Consider the following 20202-nt stretch of genomic DNA (forward strand, 5'->3'; position numbering starts at 1 on the left):
GGAATATAAACATATATATATATATATATATATATATATATATAGTAGAGTACAGTAGCAACTTTTGATTTTAACAACGTGTTATTAAATATTGAAATTAACTAAGATTAATGAATGTTTAGAAGAATTTTCCATTGGCAGTTTATTTTGTTAACTAAGCGCATATGTGTGCAAAAGTGGGTTAGCATTTAATATATTAAAATGTTATTTGCAGCAAACGGCCGAGGATATTACACACACACACACACACACAGACACCTGTGTGATGGTCTATAGACTGATGAGGGATAGCGTTGTAGGTTTTGTAAGGCACATCAACAGTTCTTAAATCTAAATCCTTCGTCAGAATGTTCAGTCTCTAATCATTAAAACCCAAACATAACAGCTCCATTCAGAGAGCTGGACAAGCAGGCACCAGATATACAGAAACACACACTTGCAGGCACACACAGACTCACACCTGGACTGTAAGGAGATTTGAAGCTTTCGTCTTTTGAATTAGGATTGTTGAGCCCTTTCACTTCACTCACATGCACAAACAGCTAATTCAGTATTTAAATCTCAAGTGTGTCATTTCTGCACCAACAGTAGTAACAAACAAAATTACAATTTAATGTAATGTAATTTAGTGTAATTTATTCCTTTGATGGCACTGCTAAATTTTCAGCATCATTACATCAGTCTTCAGTGTCACATGATTCTTCAGAAGTCATTCTAATATGCTGATTTGCCCATTAAGAAACTTGTAATTATCAAGAAAACAGTTGTGATGCTTAACTTTTATTTATTTATTTTTTAAATTATTTTATTAAAAGGTCTGTACTGTAACATTATAAATGTCTTTTTTGTACTGTCATAATTAATGCATCCTTGCGGAATAAAAGTATTCATTGCTTCAAAAAAAAAAAAAAGAAAACATTTGGATGGATGAAAAGGTTAAAAAGGTTAAAAACATAGGGATAAAAAAAAAAACTAAAGTTCTGGCTTCATTTATCCTCACCTCTATGAATTTCTTTTCTTCTGAACACAAAAACGATGTTAGGCAGAATGACAGCCTCAGTCATCATTCTTTTTCATTGAATGGAAAAAAGATGAGAGTGAATGGCGACTGAGGCTGTCAGTCCCTAACATTCTGTCTAACATCTCCTTTTGTGTTACACAGAAGAAAGAACGTCATACGGGTTTGGAACAACACAAGGGTGAATAAATTATGATTTTAACATAGAAAAAATACAGTACTTTAGAAAACCTCAAGTTCTAAAAGCCGTTATTCTACAGCCCACATCAACACTCAAATTCCCATTCACCTTGCTATTCAAATTTCAAAGTATTCAAATCTACAACTAACCCATATTTTCTCAGGCTATCGATGCTGATATCAGCACAGCCCTGAGGAAAAGAGCAGCTATAGAGCCCAGGTGTAGGCTTTTCTACAGAAACACACCTTTGTTCATCTCTCTCAGCTACATCTGTTCTACAAGGACATCCAATATTACCGTCCTACTTTCTGCCCTCCTGGACCAGTGCTACTTAACAACTATAGCTACAAAATATAGTACGTTTTAGCTAAAATTAATCAGACTAACTATAAACCTAGGGCACCTCACAGAGTTCAGTGAAATCACAGTCATACAGTATATAATGAAATAAAATACAAAATTCCTCTTTCCGATGCGCAACAGCTTTTGCGTCAAAGCAGTTTTACAGCTGTCTGAGTAGCATATAATCCTATTCGGATTATTCAGTAGGAACTGCGTGTTCCAGAAGATCTGCTGGCGCATTCGCTTGTCCACTCTCCAACTCCACAGGGTTTGTTGGGACATCGAATCCTGTGGGACCATACATTACTCCACCCCATGGACGTGCATAAATTACTACAGATTACCTACATGTCAACTTTAATCCCTCTCCGTCTCTCGCTATGTCTTTCTTTCCACCTCCCTTTCTCTCATGTATACACACACTTACCGTCTCTCGCGCTCGCTTTCTGGCTGACCGCTATCAAACCAGCTACAAACAGATTTAGTCCTTCAGGACTACTGGGATTCTGGAGCTCTGATTCAGTCTTTACTGACTGAATATTTGTCACAGTCTTCAGCGAGTGTGCCCAGGAGGGCCACCAGATGACTGTGTTCAGTGAGCACATGGCTTGTGTTGTCTGTTGCCATGTGCTCTCTCCTGTCTATTGTCTTGCCCCTCCCATCTTGTTACCTCGTTATTGTTTTAGTTGCTCCACCTGTGTCTCCCTCGTTAGCCTCCTCGTTTGGTTCCTATTTATTCTCCTGGTGTCTGTCATCCTGTGCTGATCCGTCATTTCTCATTGTGTGTGTTTCGTGTCTGCATGTGTGCAGCTTTAGGCCTGCCTGTCTGTTTTTCCCCTTCGGGGTGGTTTGAGTTTGTTTTTGTTTCATTTTTATTATTAAAATAAATAACCATTTCTCCTGCAACTGAGTCCTCGCTTCATCTCCCCGCACGCACCGTGACAATATTACGACAGCTCTCAGTAATAATAAACTAATCATTACAGACGAGATTATCAGTTATGTGTAGGAACACAGTTCATGTATATGGGATGCTATAAATAAACTTGGAAAATGTTGACAGTGATAAACATACTGGTAAGAATTGAGTGAGTCAGTTGTAAGATTCAAAAACACGGCCATTCCATGCATTTATACATTTAGCTGAAGTATCACTGACAGTTTCCAATGCAGAACTGAGAGGAAAAAACATAGGCAGATTTCTGGATCAGTGTCTGGTGTGTAGTGTTAAGAATCAGTGTTTGTGAAAGTGGTATTATAAGTTATTCAAAGGAATATTGCATGCTCAATAGTAGAAGTTACGATAAATTGACAGCATTAGTGGCATTATGCTGAAAATATATACACTATTGTTCAAAAGTGTGGGGTCAGTTTTTTTAAAGAAATTAATACTTTTATTCAGCAAGGATTAAGCAAAATTGTGAAAAATTGTGAATCTTAAAGATGTGAAGCTTATAATTTTATAAATATATTTCGATTAATTCTCCTGTTGAGCTGTAAAGTTGTTTTCAGGTTTTAGGAATTACGCTGTCATGCCAACAAAATTGGGTGTTGTTGTGTGTTTACAAAGTTTTTTTTGCAATAAAAACATGTTAATATGCATTGTTTACATTTTGTGGTCACATCTTTAAAAAAGCGAGTACTTTAACATATACGAATTGCCCCCTTACTGCCACTGTAAGTGCCTCACCCTATTTCTGCATAAATTAATAAAATGAGGGACAGGTACACAAAATAGTCTGTGTTAATCAACATTATACCACAGTTGTTGTTAACGTGTACTAAATCTATAAAATCGCTTTAAATATTCCGGCCTCTCAAAATCAGTATAGCCAGATGTGGTTGGGTGTGCATGCACTTTGTCAATGCAAAGCATAAATTAAGTCCAAGAGTAGCATTTACAAGTACGCATAGGTTTTAGGGCGCATAAGTGCACAACGGATGACATTCTTTGAATAAATGGATGTGTGTCTGAACGTGTGCAGACTGTGGTGGAAATATAAACTATGATCCAGTTAAGCAAAATCCCCATGAGTATAGTAAAAAAAAGCCACTATTACCCAACAATATCAGTGTAGGAGACAGTTACAAAATTGCTGAAGAGTCTCTGTGTTGTATTATGTGGTTATGGGTATTTGTGTGTGGGATTAAGAGATTCAAAAATTACCTCAGCTTCACTTCACCCATAACTCTCCATTTAGGTAAACGTTGTCTTGTGGTTGTGATATGGATGAATGATCTTTCTCACTCTCTCTTGTTAACACACTGGCACAGCAGAGGAATTCACCTCCCTCTGTGTCAGTAGCTGCGCTGGTCTAAATCCACTGCTCTCTACGGCAGACTGAGATACACGTGGCACTACCACACAGCAAGAAGAGAAGCCCTGCCAGAGCTTCAAACTGTCTCAGCGTGTGTACGAGTATGTAGGTGTGTGTTTGAGAGACTTAAAGCTGCATATATTAAGTGGCTGTCTTGCTGATAGGAGGTTACGTTCCCTCTAATGCACAAACAAGAAAAAGACTCTTCTATATACCATCCTAAGTCAGAGACATTATATTTCTCAGGCATTCATCTGCCATTTCTTTCACCCTCAACTTTCTCTCCCACCACTTTCCTTCCATTTCTTCCAATATCGCAACCTCTAATTCATCTCATTCTCTATTTTCTTTCCCTTGACTGCTAGTGGGAGTTTGGATGTGGCCAGTGAGATCCAATCTGAAGTTTAGCCAGGGAAACTGCTTTCCTCGTTGTTCCCCAAAAGCACAGAAACCCATAACAAATGAACCCAGAAATGTTCGTACGATTTCCTCAACTCCCACCAAACATGAAAACCTGATCCAACTCTAAGTTTCTCTCGACTGTCTCTCACTTTCTTTCCCTCTTCCCATCTTTTCTCCATCTGCCTTTCGCATACTGCCTGTCTGTATCTCACTTTCTTTCTTTCACTCCCATTGTGCCATCTCTTTCTCACCCTTGTACTTTCTCTCCTTCCTCCTCTCACTTGCTTTAATCCTTTCTCAGATTGAAGGAGGGTGGGCTTACTCTACTCGGACAGAAACATTTTATTAAAACGCAAGGGAAAAAAACGGAGCAAGGGAGCGATGAGTTCAAGCCTACTGGAGCTGAAACACACATGCAAGGGCACAGACACACAAACACATACACATACACCGCAGCCAGGGAGGAAAGCCACGAACAAAAGGATAATTTATTACATGAAGAAAAGGGAGGTTTGCGGTTTGTGACCACGCTGGGCCAGCGCAGTGTTGGCCCCTTCTCAACATTCACAGCCAGCTCGCCTCATTCCCCCCCAGCGCCGATGCCATGCTGTACACTAACTGCAAAAGACTCGCTCACCCACTTAGTGCTTCAAAAATAAGCCCATATCTTTCTCTCTTCATTCTCTAGGCTAGTTTTCAATTCAACTCTACACTCTGTGATAATCTTATCATTTGATTTAAAAGCAGGCACCAAATCCAGGCCATCAGCATTTTAGCAAGAAAATAAGAGAGCGATAGTCAGATCAGAGATTTCTACAAACAACCACTGTAAGCTTTCTCTTATTCCACAAGAGTCACTGTTTTCCTGCATAACATAAACTGAACACGAAGCTTCAGACATATGTGGTTAGCCTGCTCTGTCACTATTTGTACAAAAAGACAATTTATGCAAACATCCCATCACTGAATGGCAAACCCGAATCTAGCCACAAACCCATTTGTGCATTTAAAAGCACACAGTGGGAACTCAAAAAGACGGTAACTCAAACAGAATGAAAAGACTGTATTTAGCCATTTACCCGGTCACTGTAACCCTTCTATATACATAACTATTGAGGACGCTTTAATGTTTAAGCTCAAAGATAAACACTGGAAATTTCTAAAATACATTTAAAATGGTAAATCAAATTTAGGATCCCAGGGAATGACAGAGGCGGCAGACAAAACCAATGGTTATGAGATTTGCGAAAGGGAACTTTCCATGGCTCTCTGATCAGTATGGTTGGCATTGTATTGCCTGACAGACAGGTGGCTCCTGTATCTAGAGGCACCAGGTGGATATGAATAAAGAACAAAAGTGAACCATGGCCTCATAAAGTTTTGTTATGGAACAGGCTGTACTCTGTTTCCAGTGTATCATCGCAACCTGTTATTGACTAAAGTGGAACTAAAGCTGAAATAAAAACAGTGTAAAAACAGCCACACAAGAAACCAGGCATAATTCTGTCACATTAATAGTTGCATTAATGGGGTGATAATATATTACAGTTGCGTATATAAGTTTGCATACCCCTTGCAGAATCTCCAAGATGTTTTTCATTTATTAAAAATAAGAGAGATCATTAAAATAGCATTTTTATGTATTACTTTCCTCAATGATTAAGCCACTTCACATAATTTATTTTCATATTCCACAAGACAAAATAATAACAGATTTTACACAAATGATCCTTTGAAAAAGTTGAAATTAAAAATTTTGTTTACTAAAAACCAAGGAGGTGTGAACTTTTAAACAAGAAGGTTGTGTAAAATGTTATTTTTTTTGTCTTGTTTGTCTTGTGAAAAATATCCTATGAAATATTCTGAAGAGCAGTGCTAAATAAAACTAAGATTGATCTTTTCTGCAAGCGATTTATAACCTGAGGAGGCAAAAGGAGTACTTATGCACTCAATTGTATGACATACAATATGTTCAGTTTGCTGAAGATATGATTAAAACTTAGATTGTATGTGAGATTCAGGATTTTATACTTTTTAGACTAAACTCATTTAGAGATTAGAGTTGATCTTACCTGTACCATCTTTGCTGCTACCTTGGTGTGTCCGTAGCTCCTCTGACTTGTAGAAGTCAATGCTAGCGTACATGTTGAGGTTTGAAGCACTACCACCTGAACCTCCAGTTCCTACAGAGCCCCCTGCTGCTCCTCCACCCAGCACAGAGGAAAAGATACGGGCAACAGGTGTGTGGACAGTTGCTTGCTCATCTGTGGCAGTATGGGAGCTTTCCTTGTTAGCCAGGTCCAAGTCTATGTAATTGAGGCCCTGTTCCATGGAGGATGTCTGTGAAACAGATAGACTGGGTAGTCCAGGATTGATGTACTGAGATGAGATGTCTGCTGAGCCACTGTTCCCTCGAAGCATACCCTCAAAACCATGCCGACGGGCTGTAACTTGGGTGTGATCAGGGAATGCAGAGGAAGATGTTGATGCAGAGCAAGAAAGAAGTGAGGAAGGAGCTTGGAATGTTTCAGAGCAGTGGCGTCGACGACCTTGAGGATCTGCTCTGATTACTTTAGCCCCGTGATCTGGGTTTGGGATTTTGGCAAGTGGAAAGTCTAGTCCTAGTCCCAAACCTAGGGCTGGAACTACTGACTCAGGCTGGTCTGGCAAAGAGGCTTTTGGTGATGTACAACTTAACGTGCTGCCTGAGTTCAGGCTAAAGGCCATCTTTGTGTAGTCACCACAGGCTGGGGGTGAGTCTCCTTGCTTTGGTACTGATACCTGCCTGATTTTTCTATGTCCCATCTCACTCTCTTCATCATCGTCATTTAGAACTGTCGATCTGTGCTCATCATAAGCTTTAGGGGCTGCTGCAGGTGTGACAGGAGGGGTGGGGAATGGTGGAAATCCAAGCGATGTGAGGGAGATGGGCGAGGGGGATGGTGAAACTCCTAGCTCCATATTGACATACTCAGAGGCAGTTGATGGAGGGATAGGGGTGGAGGAGATATGCGAGAAAGGCAAGAACCCAGCGACACAAGAGGTAGGCCTGGGTAAGTTGCGGTGGGTACTGGGTGGAAGAGAAGCATCTTGCCGAAATCCACTGGTTCCATTACCTCCTGCCTTTAGGTTCCTCTCACCCTTGAACTCAATACTGACATACTCCCCAGGGCTCTTAGGCTCAGGAGGAAGGGGTGTCTCACGGACTCTGGGTAAAGTGTTGGCTTTAGAGACATCCACAAACAGGCTAACAGGCCTGCCCCTCTGACCAGGATGTCCTTGCTTTACCATTCCAGACCCTTGCCTTTGCTGCAAGGATCCTTGCTCAGCATCCTTTGCAGTAGTACATGTTGCTGCTCCTCCTGTCACTTTGACAGTCTTTTCTTCACCTTCACCTAGGCTCTCACTGCTAGCAGAACTGGAGGAGTATGAGGACGATGAAAGGGACAGATGTCGGCCAACAGGGGGTTCCTGATACTTAGCCTTGCTATTAATAAGCCCCCTACCACCACCCAGACCTCTACCACCATTAACCAAATGCTTCCCTCTTCCTGGCCCTTCCCCAAAGTGTGTTGAAGTATTATGTTTGTAGGAGCGGGGTAGAGAATAGTAGGAATATACCATCTTAGGTGGAGGCTGCTGAGAATGCTGGTCAGATGGAGTATGGGGCTCAGCTGGTGGCGGGGTACTACTGGCAGAGCGGGCGCTGATAGGTGACATATTCATGTAGTCACTGCCAGTTCGGCTGTCAGCACTGCTGCTGCCAATCCAGACAGTAGGGACCCCTCGTTGGTCTGGTGAACAGCTACTATTGGGAGACATCATCATGTAGCCATCTGTGCCAGAAGGTGGTGGACGGATCTGCCGTGGGGGTGAAATGCTATTATTGGGGGTCATGGCCATGTAGTCATCAGCAGATTTTGAGTCTGGATCTGAAATTGTTACTGAGAGGGAATGAAAAATGGATACTGGGGATGCTGTAACTCCTGGCAACATGGACATGTAGCCATTATCCATTGCTCCATTAGCTCCTCCAATGACATCAGGGACACCTGTTTCACCGCTACCAGCATCACCTTTAGGCTCCGCAGCTACCTCCAAGTAGCCTGTTGCACTTGCTGCCACTCCAGAATCCTGCTTTGATCCAAAGGATTCTCGGCTGGTGGTGCTGTGAGTCATAATTGCATAGTCATCCTCTTCAACAGCTTCTTCCCCAGCTCGACGGTGTGGTGCAAGTCTCTCTAAGGTCATGGGTGGCAGGGAGGCCCGCTTACTCATTATCCTGCGCTCTGCTTCACATTCTCTGCTAGAGGAGCGCCTCAGAACTCTCCTGGTTTGTGGCAATGCATTTTGGCCTGGCTGAGGTTTGGATGCTCCTCTCTGACTCATTAGGATGTAGTTGGATGCTTCATCCCCAACAGAATGCCCACCTGAGCTGCCTGCAGACTCTGCCTGCATTGTTGGGGTTAGCAGAGAATGCTCTCCAGGGCTGGAGCCGTATTCATCTGAGGAACCATAGTCGCTAAGAGAACCAGAGACAGAGGGCTGTCGGAGAGGTATTTGACTGTACATGTTACCATTACTACCCCCACCACTGCTGCTTGTCCCAGTTCCTACTGCACAAAACTCAGATCCATGTCCTGAGCCAGAAGGCAGGCTTGGTGCAGTTGAAGGAGCAGGGGTTGAGGTGGATCTCATTAGTGCATGCTGTGCTTTGACTGGGGTTGGTGCACGAACAGATATTGATCTCAGTATAGGGGTATTAGAACATGACCCATTAGTCGTGGGATTTGAGCATGATGCAATCCCTCCAGTTGTTGCACCACCTCCATCATCAACTTTTCCACCATCATTGGATGTTCGAGTTCGTGGAAAGCTGTGGCGAGAAGTTGGAGAAGTGCTATTACATCCTCCGGTAGTCCCAGGTGGTTCAGTCCGTGGACGTCTTGTGAATCCAACCTGACTGGGTGGAGGATTGGGGTGATGCCGTCGAGATGGAACACTAATAGGATTTGATGCAGTGGTGCCACCTCCCGCTCCAGCGGCAGCTGACTGAGACTTGCTACGTTGGCGAAACTCCTCACTCAGAGCCTTCATGGCTTCCAGCAGAGTCTCATGCATATTCTGTGCTACCACAGAGTCTTCCACTTGCATCCAAAACTCTCCAGGGCCAGTTACTGCAGAGCGACCCACCTCCACGAAGAAGTAGTTTTCAGAATGACCACAACGCCTCACATTCATCAGCTGGAGCACGACAGCGGCTGCATCAGAGTTCAGCTTGACAAAGTTGACTGTCTTTTCAGTCAGGCAGAGCCGGTAGATGCCAACAAGGTTCTTGGCTTGGCCCAGACCTTTAGGCCAAACTTTTACTTGCCAGACTTCCTTGAAGGCAGGACCAGGGGATGGTAATCCATAGTCTCCCCCATTTGCACTGTCACAGAGTGCTTTACCTACAGAGAGGAAAACAAACAAACATGTCAGTATAACCTTACACCACAAGGTAAATTTAGCAATCCATCAAATAAACCGAAAGTAAGCACATCTTAAAGGAATAGTTTTTCCAAAAATGAAAATTCTGCCATTAATTACTCACCCTCATGTCGTTCCAAACCCATAAGACCTTTGTTCATCTTCGGAACACAAATTAATATATTTTGATGAAATCTGAGAGCTTTCTGATCCTGCATAGACAGCATCAGAACTACCATGTTCAAAGCCCAGAAATGTAGGACATCGTTAAAATAGTCCATATGACATCAGTGGTTCAACTGTAACTTTATGAAGCTACAAGAACACTTTTTGTGTGCAAAGAAAACAAAAATAATGACTTTATTCAACAATTATTCTCTTCCACATCAGTCTCCACCACCATTCACGAGAGTACCACAATGCATGCGTGTGCATTCCTCTGCTTGACTGATACTGGAGATTGAGGCACAAGAGAAGAATTGTTGAATAAAGTTATTTTTGTTTTCTTTGTGCATAAAAATAATTCTCATAACTTCATAAAATTACGGTTGAACCACTGATGTCACGTATACTATTTTAACGATGTTCTTACGTTTCTGGGCTTTGAACGTGGTAGTTCTGTTGCTGTCTATGCAAGGTCAGAAAGCTCTCGGATTTCATCAGAAATATCTTAATTTGTGTTCCAAAGATGAACAAATGTCTTACGGGTTTGGAATGACATGAGGGTGAGTAATTAATGACAGAATTTTCATTTTTGGGTGAACTATCACTTTAAAGGGGACATCGGATGAAATGTTCACTTTTTTTAACTTTTTTTGCTTTTAGTTAGGCTTCTGGCGTGTCTGCCAGCTCAGAAAAGCTGAAAAGAAAACACGCAGCCAGTTTTATGGGCTGTCTGAGTCTGAAACTGTCATCCAGCGAGCTGTTTCACTATGCAGCCGGCTTCTATGTAGATAGCTAGCTATTTGAATAGGACCACCTCCAAGCCATATATAGAGTCCAATTCACGTGTCTTGTGTCGACACGCTCCACGGAAGAGAGGGGGTGTAGTGAGCAGTAGCTCATTATCATTTTAAGAGACGTGCACCAAAACGGGTAGCTGTGAACAGAGCTGTTTTTGACAAGGTAAAAAGGGTGTTGTTTTACATGTCCATTGAGGAATTTTAACCAAAGTATGTTACAGACATTTCATGAAGACCCTAAAGAATCATACGAACTTGTGGAAAATGGGCATCCGATGTCCCCTTAAATAAGGATGTTTAAATAACAAAAGTCATGCATCATGTGTAAATAACTAATCTACAAATAACTAACAATCTTTTTGTAATTCATGTTGTGCATCATGTAACACCAATGTGAATGTGACCAAAGGACATTTTAGTCAATATATACACTTAACTCTAGAAATGTCTGAGAAAGCAGAAAGCTTAATTTTTTTAAACTAGAAGTGTTTGGTAGACAGTGCAAACAAGGAGGACAAAGGTCACTGATAAAGACTTAAGTCAATAGGCTATTACTAATACAACTTCAAATGAACACCTGATACTCATATGACATGCTCTATGAATCAACAGCCAACAGTCAATATTGCAGTGTATGTAATGTGTCCCATAGAGTAAAAAAAATGGAACATTTGTGCCCTACAGAGACACATAAATAATTATGAGCTGCAAAAGATGCCTTTTAAAACAAAAACTCTGGAATAAGCACTTACTTATACTGCATGTTGGGCACACCAACAAGCTTGCCACACAAACTTTCCAAATCTGCAAACAGCCACAGAAACGCCCGACTGAACCCTTCTACCCCCAAACGCCACTCTTATGGAGCCTTTAGTGTTTTGAATATTGCACCTGCAAATATTTAAAACAGCTTGCATACTTCATATGATGCTGTAGGCAAGTCAGAGACAGGGCCTGTCTATTGTGATGTACAGTCATAAAGATATAAGATAAGGAATCATTCTATCAAATATCATACAAGCCTTTAATGGTTTTCAACTCAAATGTACAGTCATGGGTTGAAACTTTATGAGAACGTGGTAGGCAGTGTCAAACTTTCTCAAGTTCCACTTAATTTCTTTAGAAAAACCTTGACTTTGAGGCCATTAGTTTGGATACTTCTCAATTTTTCTTACTAAGAAAGCATCCCATCTTAAATTCATCTACTCTCCTCTCTGCAGCCTATGTTCATCCGCATGAGGTGTTCACTGTTAGTAAAGGCTTTCTTCTCTCACTCTCTATTAGTACAAATGCTGGCAAAGTTCTACAACCAACAGTTCTGTGAAAACACACAAGATGCTCATAATCCTCTAGGAACTCATTCTTTAAGTCTGTTTCAAATTTGAAGGCTTTTCCTAATCTGCTGCGGCTTGCCCTCCAAAACCTGCTTGCCAAAATCATTACTCTCTGGTCTTTGCATAAAATTAGTTTGCCTATAGTTTGAATAAATGTACCAACTGCATCAACACCCCACTATAAATAATGGAGCGAGATGAACTTCTCATTACTTTACTATGCAAAATACTCTACCAATACTATATAATTCATATATTTGTGTTTATGACACTAAATATAGTCAGTTTGTTAGTGTCCCAGCAAATAAGAGCATGCTAGAAAATGCATGAGTTCTTGAATGCTTGTACATATTGCTTGGAAAAACACACTCTAATACACACACAAAAACACATCATTGTACCCAGTCTCTTGCTGTGAATCTGAACATACACGCAGCCAGTTTTATGGGCTGTCTGAGTCTGAAACTGTCATCCAGCGAGCTGTTTCACTATGCAGCCGGCTTCTATGTAGATAGCTAGCTATTTGAATAGGACCACCTCCAAGCCATATATAGAGTCCAATTCACGTGTCTTGTGTCGACACGCTCCACGGAAGAGAGGGGGTGTAGTGAGCAGTAGCTCATTATCATTTTAAGAGACGTGCACCAAAACGGGTAGCTGTGAACAGAGCTGTTTTTGACAAGGTAAAAAGGGTGTTGTTTTACATGTCCATTGAGGAATTTTAACCAAAGTATGTTACAGACATTTCATGAAGACCCTAAAGAATCATACGAACTTGTGGAAAATGGGCATCCGATGTCCCCTTAAATAAGGATGTTTAAATAACAAAAGTCATGCATCATGTGTAAATAACTAATCTACAAATAACTAACAATCTTTTTGTAATTCATGTTGTGCATCATGTAACACCAATGTGAATGTGACCAAAGGACATTTTAGTCAATATATACACTTAACTCTAGAAATGTCTGAGAAAGCAGAAAGCTTAATTTTTTTAAACTAGAAGTGTTTGGTAGACAGTGCAAACAAGGAGGACAAAGGTCACTGATAAAGACTTAAGTCAATAGGCTATTACTAATACAACTTCAAATGAACACCTGATACTCATATGACATGCTCTATGAATCAACAGCCAACAGTCAATATTGCAGTGTATGTAATGTGTCCCATAGAGTAAAAAAAATGGAACATTTGTGCCCTACAGAGACACATAAATAATTATGAGCTGCAAAAGATGCCTTTTAAAACAAAAACTCTGGAATAAGCACTTACTTATACTGCATGTTGGGCACACCAACAAGCTTGCCACACAAACTTTCCAAATCTGCAAACAGCCACAGAAACGCCCGACTGAACCCTTCTACCCCCAAACGCCACTCTTATGGAGCCTTTAGTGTTTTGAATATTGCACCTGCAAATATTTAAAACAGCTTGCATACTTCATATGATGCTGTAGGCAAGTCAGAGACAGGGCCTGTCTATTGTGATGTACAGTCATAAAGATATAAGATAAGGAATCATTCTATCAAATATCATACAAGCCTTTAATGGTTTTCAACTCAAATGTACAGTCATGGGTTGAAACTTTATGAGAACGTGGTAGGCAGTGTCAAACTTTCTCAAGTTCCACTTAATTTCTTTAGAAAAACCTTGACTTTGAGGCCATTAGTTTGGATACTTCTCAATTTTTCTTACTAAGAAAGCATCCCATCTTAAATTCATCTACTCTCCTCTCTGCAGCCTATGTTCATCCGCATGAGGTGTTCACTGTTAGTAAAGGCTTTCTTCTCTCACTCTCTATTAGTACAAATGCTGGCAAAGTTCTACAACCAACAGTTCTGTGAAAACACACAAGATGCTCATAATCCTCTAGGAACTCATTCTTTAAGTCTGTTTCAAATTTGAAGGCTTTTCCTAATCTGCTGCGGCTTGCCCTCCAAAACCTGCTTGCCAAAATCATTACTCTCTGGTCTTTGCATAAAATTAGTTTGCCTATAGTTTGAATAAATGTACCAACTGCATCAACACCCCACTATAAATAATGGAGCGAGATGAACTTCTCATTACTTTACTATGCAAAATACTCTACCAATACTATATAATTCATATATTTGTGTTTATGACACTAAATATAGTCAGTTTGTTAGTGTCCCAGCAAATAAGAGCATGCTAGAAAATGCATGAGTTCTTGAATGCTTGTACATATTGCTTGGAAAAACACACTCTAATACACACACAAAAACACATCATTGTACCCAGTCTCTTGCTGTGAATCTGAACATCACAAATGCTTCCAACACAAATGAGAGAATTACAACCATATGCACAAAAAGCACACCAAGCATGGTGAAGAAGGGACACCCTCCTCTGCTGTCTGACCAACATATCCGTTACCCTTTCCAGAATATTTCTGTTGTGGTCACAAAATTGCGTGTATTCTTTCTTCCACTCTTTCACTTAAACGGAAGAATGAGCAGCTTCCTTCAAAGGTGGTTTGCCCCACTCTATGTGTGTGTGATTTTATGTGATGTGGGCCTCCCCTGGATGCTTGTGTAAACTTAAGTGAGGCTGGTAGCCTGCATTAGATGAGTCATAGACAAAGCCGCACATGACTTTTTAATGACTATCCATACAAGATTCTCTATTTGCCAGTCCTACGCTCTTGGAAAATGCTTTCAGACACAGACATGTCCAGTCTACATTTTTAAAAAGCAAGAAAATGAGAGCGATGAAGAGGTTAATAGTAACTGAAATAAAGAGATTTTTGACTTCTGAAAAACTCTGTTCTGGGTGTTCTAGGTGGTTGCTAAGTCATTTCCAGATGGTTTTTATGTTGTTCTGGGTGATTGCTAGATGGTTTCATGTTGGACAAGATCAAAAGAGCTCACCTGCAAGTCTCTATGATATTACTAGATATGGCTTGGGTCTCTCCTTCAATGCATGGCTTTTTCTTGACATTAGACCATGCTAAAAAGCCACCCCTCGTTCTTTCAAAGACTCCTTTCACAGCATGCTTGGTGTTCATAAGATCACTTACTTCAAATTTTGCACAAGCACCCACCGCTTGAGGCTGGCTGTAGCCCATGTACCTTTGATCTCTTGAACTTAACATGCCATCCTGATCTAATCCCTCGCTTTGATATTGTGATAAATAAATCACATCTGAACACGATCAACATTTGAACAGCAATGATCTCATTGCTGAGCGTGACATCTCCAAAAAACATGGCAGCAGAGTTATACATAAATCAGCATTCTACTAAAGCTTTCATGAGAAGAAAGATGTGTTTATGGAAAGACTGAAAATAGCTATTACGGTTAACGCGTATGCATATCAAATGTTCCCTTTCATTCCGTTTTTATATGCAGAGACAACTTCAAGTCATTTGTAGGTTGAGCTTATGAGGAGTGTAAACACAATGGGACTGTGGTGCTTTGAAAACTGCTCTTTCTATTTGACATTTAGCTCAAGCAATGGTGGGAATTTGGGATGGGAATTTTTTAAAGCATAAAGTAAATTATTTTATAAATACGTAACAATGGTCAAACACAGACCAACGAAGCTTACAGTAGCTAAATATTCAGAGCACCTGCAAACCTCACACATACTCTCCCTTGCTCATACACAAAGGGAGGCAAGGCAAATATTCTTTCTTCATTTTAATCTAATTGCACTGCCCTTGGTTTCCCTCCGATTTTGCTTGACTGGGTCATCTACCTTAGCTCTAGATCAGATTAAATACGCCCGTTAAATATGACCAGATTAATTATCCCCCTGTCCTGGTCTATCTCTCCTGCTATGGCAGTATTTCCCACATGCACACATGCACATACACACACACACACATGTCTGGTCAGCTATCCTTGTGGGGACTCTCCATAGGCGTAATGGTTTTTCTACTGTACAGACCGTATATTCTATTGTCCTACACCAACCCTACACCTAAACCTACCCCTCACAGGAAACTTTCTGCATTTTTAGATTTTCAAAAAACTTCATTCTGTATGATTTATAAGCTTTTGTACCCGTGGGGACCACAATTTAGATCTCCACCATGACACGAGTCCCCATGAGTCTGTGTGTAGTCAGGTTTAAGTCCCCACCAGAATATATAAACCAGTACACACACACACACACAGATAACTATTCAAAAGTTTGTAGTCGTTAAGATTTTCGGTCAAACTATATTTTAAGGTCCAATTCTCACTATTAACTAACTATTAACTATGACTTTTTCCTCAATAAACCATTAATTTGCTGATTATTAATAGTTAGGAAGGTAGTTGTTATGTTTAGGTATGGAGTACGATTAAGCGATCTAAAATATGGTCAGGAAGAGCAAGGCATTAATATGTGCTTTATAAGTACTAATAAACAGCCAATGTGCAAGTAATATGCATGCTAATAAGCAACTAGTTAATAGTGACAACTGGTCCTTAAAATAAATTGTTACTAAATAAAGATTTTTTTTTTAAAGTCTCTTATGCTCATCAAAACTGTATTTATTTGATCATACAGTAAAATACAGAAAGCCTTTATTTAAAATAAATAAATAAACACAATTTAAAGTAAAGTGTGCAAGAAATATTTCTTATTATTAATGTTGAAAACCGTTGTATATATATATATATATATATATATATACACACACACAGATAAACTCACACTATTGTGCCTGTTATCCTTTATGTTTATTGGGGCTGTAAGGTCTTTTCTTGCTTAATAAACATTACCTATCTACTTTCAGGTGTCTAGATATAAACAGGCCTGAATGGATACTGACACGCTGATAATTGTTCAGCACACGCACAAACACTAAGAAAGTAGGTCACAAATAACAATGCGGTAAAGTCTGGCAAGGTCACTGCAGCTGTGGCACAGTGTATGGCACAAACCAAACCAATAAAATGACCTTAAAATCAGCTACAGGCCACATCCAGATCTAATCATGTGTTATTAGTAAAAAAAAAATTCTAATCTTGATTCGTCTGGAACCATAAGCCACATTTGATCCAATGTTGTGGCTTCATCTGAGCTTAAGTCTGCCGTCATCATACTCACTCAGCGTATTGGAGGAGGACAGCATAGCCGTGCTGGTGGTATATACTCCTGTTTTAACTTATTTTTAACAGCTAACTGCTTAAAATGAGTGTGACAGCCAGTAACACGAACAATCACTTCAACAAAAGAGCAATTAAACGGAGATTTGTGTGCATGTGAGCACATAAGGGTTTTAAAATAAGGGATAATTGCTCTTTTTAGGGCCAAAGTTCAGTCCTGATCTTTCTCTCTCCTGGTGCTTTGAAAGATAAGCAGAATGCAGCAGAGTACAGAAACAGCTGTGTGTATGAGAGCCGCTCACAGCCAAGTGTCCCTGTCTTTCTCACGTCTCCCCCTACTGCCTTTTCCTTCAGCAAATAGAAGTATTCACACATAAACTCTAAAAAATTTCAAGGTGACATTTAAGTTATGGACTTTAGGTTACTAAAGGTATATAAATACATCTAACCCAAACAGGCTTTGGTGTAAGTTCAAGCAGCTGTTGTGGTTTTAAGTTATTTCAATACACGCGTTCTATATGTAGACAACGCTTATTTGCAAATTGACACAAATCGAAAAATGTTTTAGCTCCTAGGGTGTCGATGGTGAGATAGTGGGTCAATTCTTGAGAACATTTAGTTTGTACCAATATAATGCAACACTCACCAAAGGGAATACTAGTGACTTCATGCAAAACTATATGCCGTTTACAAAAGCATTAAATAGAGCTAAAACATCTATTTCAAGTTTCCAACCAGCAATTATGTACACGTTGTGTACACATTATTGTACACAGAATGTATTGTATACGTTATTTGTGAGAAAGCATCAGTTTAAAATGCATCTGATTACAGCGATATGGATGTTTGCACGAGCTTTGCAGTTCAGTACTCCAGTAAAGTCAAGTCACGTCACGTTTATTTATATAGTACTTTACGCAATAGATAGCCTTAAATCAAGCAGCTTTACAGTATTATTAAACATGAAAAACCAGAGTCAGTGTTGCTTTCAGTTAGAATTACAAATTGATTTTCTGTTATAAAGCAGCTCTCCAGTGTGGAGCTAGCAAATGATCAAATCTTTTTATTAGTGGGGGGAAAAAAAACATTTCATTAAAGTTATAGTTTGGTTTGCAGAGATCAAAGCTTGATCTAGCTCAGGACTGTTTTGATTATCATAACCCTATAAGGTATTTTAAGAGAGATTATGTTATGAATATTAGTTTATCCAAAAATAAAACGTCTTATCACTTAACCTTTATGTTGTTTCTTATCCATATTACTTACAAAAAGATATTTTAGGCAGAATGATGTGTCATTCAGCTACTTTTTCAAATAGCTAATTAAATGGTGAATAAGAGAGTTTCTCTGCCATCTCATTTTATGTGCCAAATATATTTATTTGTATAAATTAATTGTTTAACTGTAATTACATAATATGACTTTCAAAAGCTGAAGTGATTACCTTAATTTATTTGTTAGAATATGTATAACTCAATATTTTAACTAATTGCAAAAGCTGAATAATCAATAAATGTCTACTGATTAATCAGCTAAATAATTGATGATTAGTTGATTAATCGTTCTAATAATCGTTAAGATTAATCAGTTATCAAAATAAACGTTTGTTGCAGCCCTACTTTCCCTACTTTAAATAGCATGTCAACTGCACAGGCAGTCACAAATTTTCAACACATATTCCACAAAATAGACAAAATAGACAAAATGTTATGCAGTTCTGTTGCAAAAACACATATTTTCCTCATGAGTTTCAAATAGTAACTACACATAAACATAATGTAAATATTAAATGAATAGTTCACCCAAAAATAAAATATTGGCTGAACATGTACTCATTGTGCATATGTGATGTCAGAATGAGAGTCCAAACAGCTGATTAAGACATCACAATAATCCACAAGTAGTCCTCACATGTTAGAAACAAACTCATCTATATCTTGATGGCATGAGGGTGAGTACATTTTCATCATATTTTCACTTTTGGGTGAACTATTCCTTCACAAATTTACACATCATAAATATATTATTATATATTACATAAGAAAATATTTTAATAAGACATGATTTGCTGTGATCATGCTGCTAGTGGCAATAATGCTGAGAAAGGGTGGTGATTATTCTGCACCAAATGTCTTCTTAAGGACTAAGTGATCTTGATCCAACTGAGAAGACTCAACAGTTTGTCACCTTCACAAACAAGCTTGACACAAAACCTTTCAAATAGTTTATCTACTTTTTCCACAAGGAATGCACAAGTGTCCCCTACTCACAAACACTTAAGTTACTTTCACACATGTGTTTTCTGTTATCACTGCACACACACAAAAACACACAAATGCTGGCACTGCCACATTAACCCAGATGAAGTCTTTGCTGGTCAGCATTATCATGAAGTTTCCAGATCTGCTTGTGGTTTTTTGTTTCAGTGCCATATGGAAGCATATTAGTGGTTCTCGCTCTGCCAAACCAGAGCTGGAGTGATGAAAGATGTAACAAGCGAGAGGAAGAGTCTGCTGTCCACACCAGTAGCTGAAACTGACCAATGAGCACACAAACACACACACACACACACAGAATTTCAACTCGTTAGAATTTCAAGCAGAACTGAAAAACCATGGCTTTTCAAAGAAGTTTCAAACAGGAGACTCAAGTTATGGGTTGAGTCAATGTTATGTTCCCTTGGGCCACTCAAACAAACAGACTGCAGAAATCACAGACTTCACATCACTTTTCATGTCATGGTATTTATTTTTTTATTTTTTTATTTTTTTATTTTATTTATTAAGTGCTGCTGAGTGAGAAATATGCACTCCAAAATGAGGGAACATCATCCAGAGTTTGTAAGACAACGGACTTGATTCAATAGTTAATCACAGGTGAGAGATTTGACAAATGAAGTGAAGTGACATGGCCAAGTATGGTGACCCATACTTGGAATTAGTGCTCTGCATTTATCCCATCCAAAGTGCACACACACCGCCGTGCACACACACACACCGTGGACACACACCCGGAGCAGTGGGCAGCCATTTTTGCTGCGGCGCCCGGGGAGCAGTTGGGGGTTCGGTGCCTTGCTCAAGGGCACCTCAGTCGTGGTATTGAAGGTGGGAGAGAG

The 20202-nt window shown here is 39.7% G+C and overlaps 1 protein-coding gene across 2 annotated transcripts in view; it reads right to left on the reverse strand.

The window, feature by feature from the left end:
- LOC107731908 (insulin receptor substrate 1-B) overlaps positions 1–20202 on the reverse strand; it is a 48962-nt gene that overhangs the window by 19100 nt on the left and 9660 nt on the right. For both annotated transcript variants that reach the window (XM_016543108.1, XM_016543109.1), the window contains one exon: positions 6334–9711. In XM_016543108.1, coding sequence (XP_016398594.1) covers positions 6334–9711 — 3378 coding nt within the window. The remainder of the gene's footprint in view (positions 1–6333; positions 9712–20202) is intronic.

Source organism: Sinocyclocheilus rhinocerous, unplaced genomic scaffold (genome assembly GCF_001515625.1).
Source record: "Sinocyclocheilus rhinocerous isolate Xijiao unplaced genomic scaffold, SAMN03320098_v1.1 scaffold1841, whole genome shotgun sequence".
NCBI lineage: Eukaryota > Metazoa > Chordata > Actinopteri > Cypriniformes > Cyprinidae > Sinocyclocheilus > Sinocyclocheilus rhinocerous.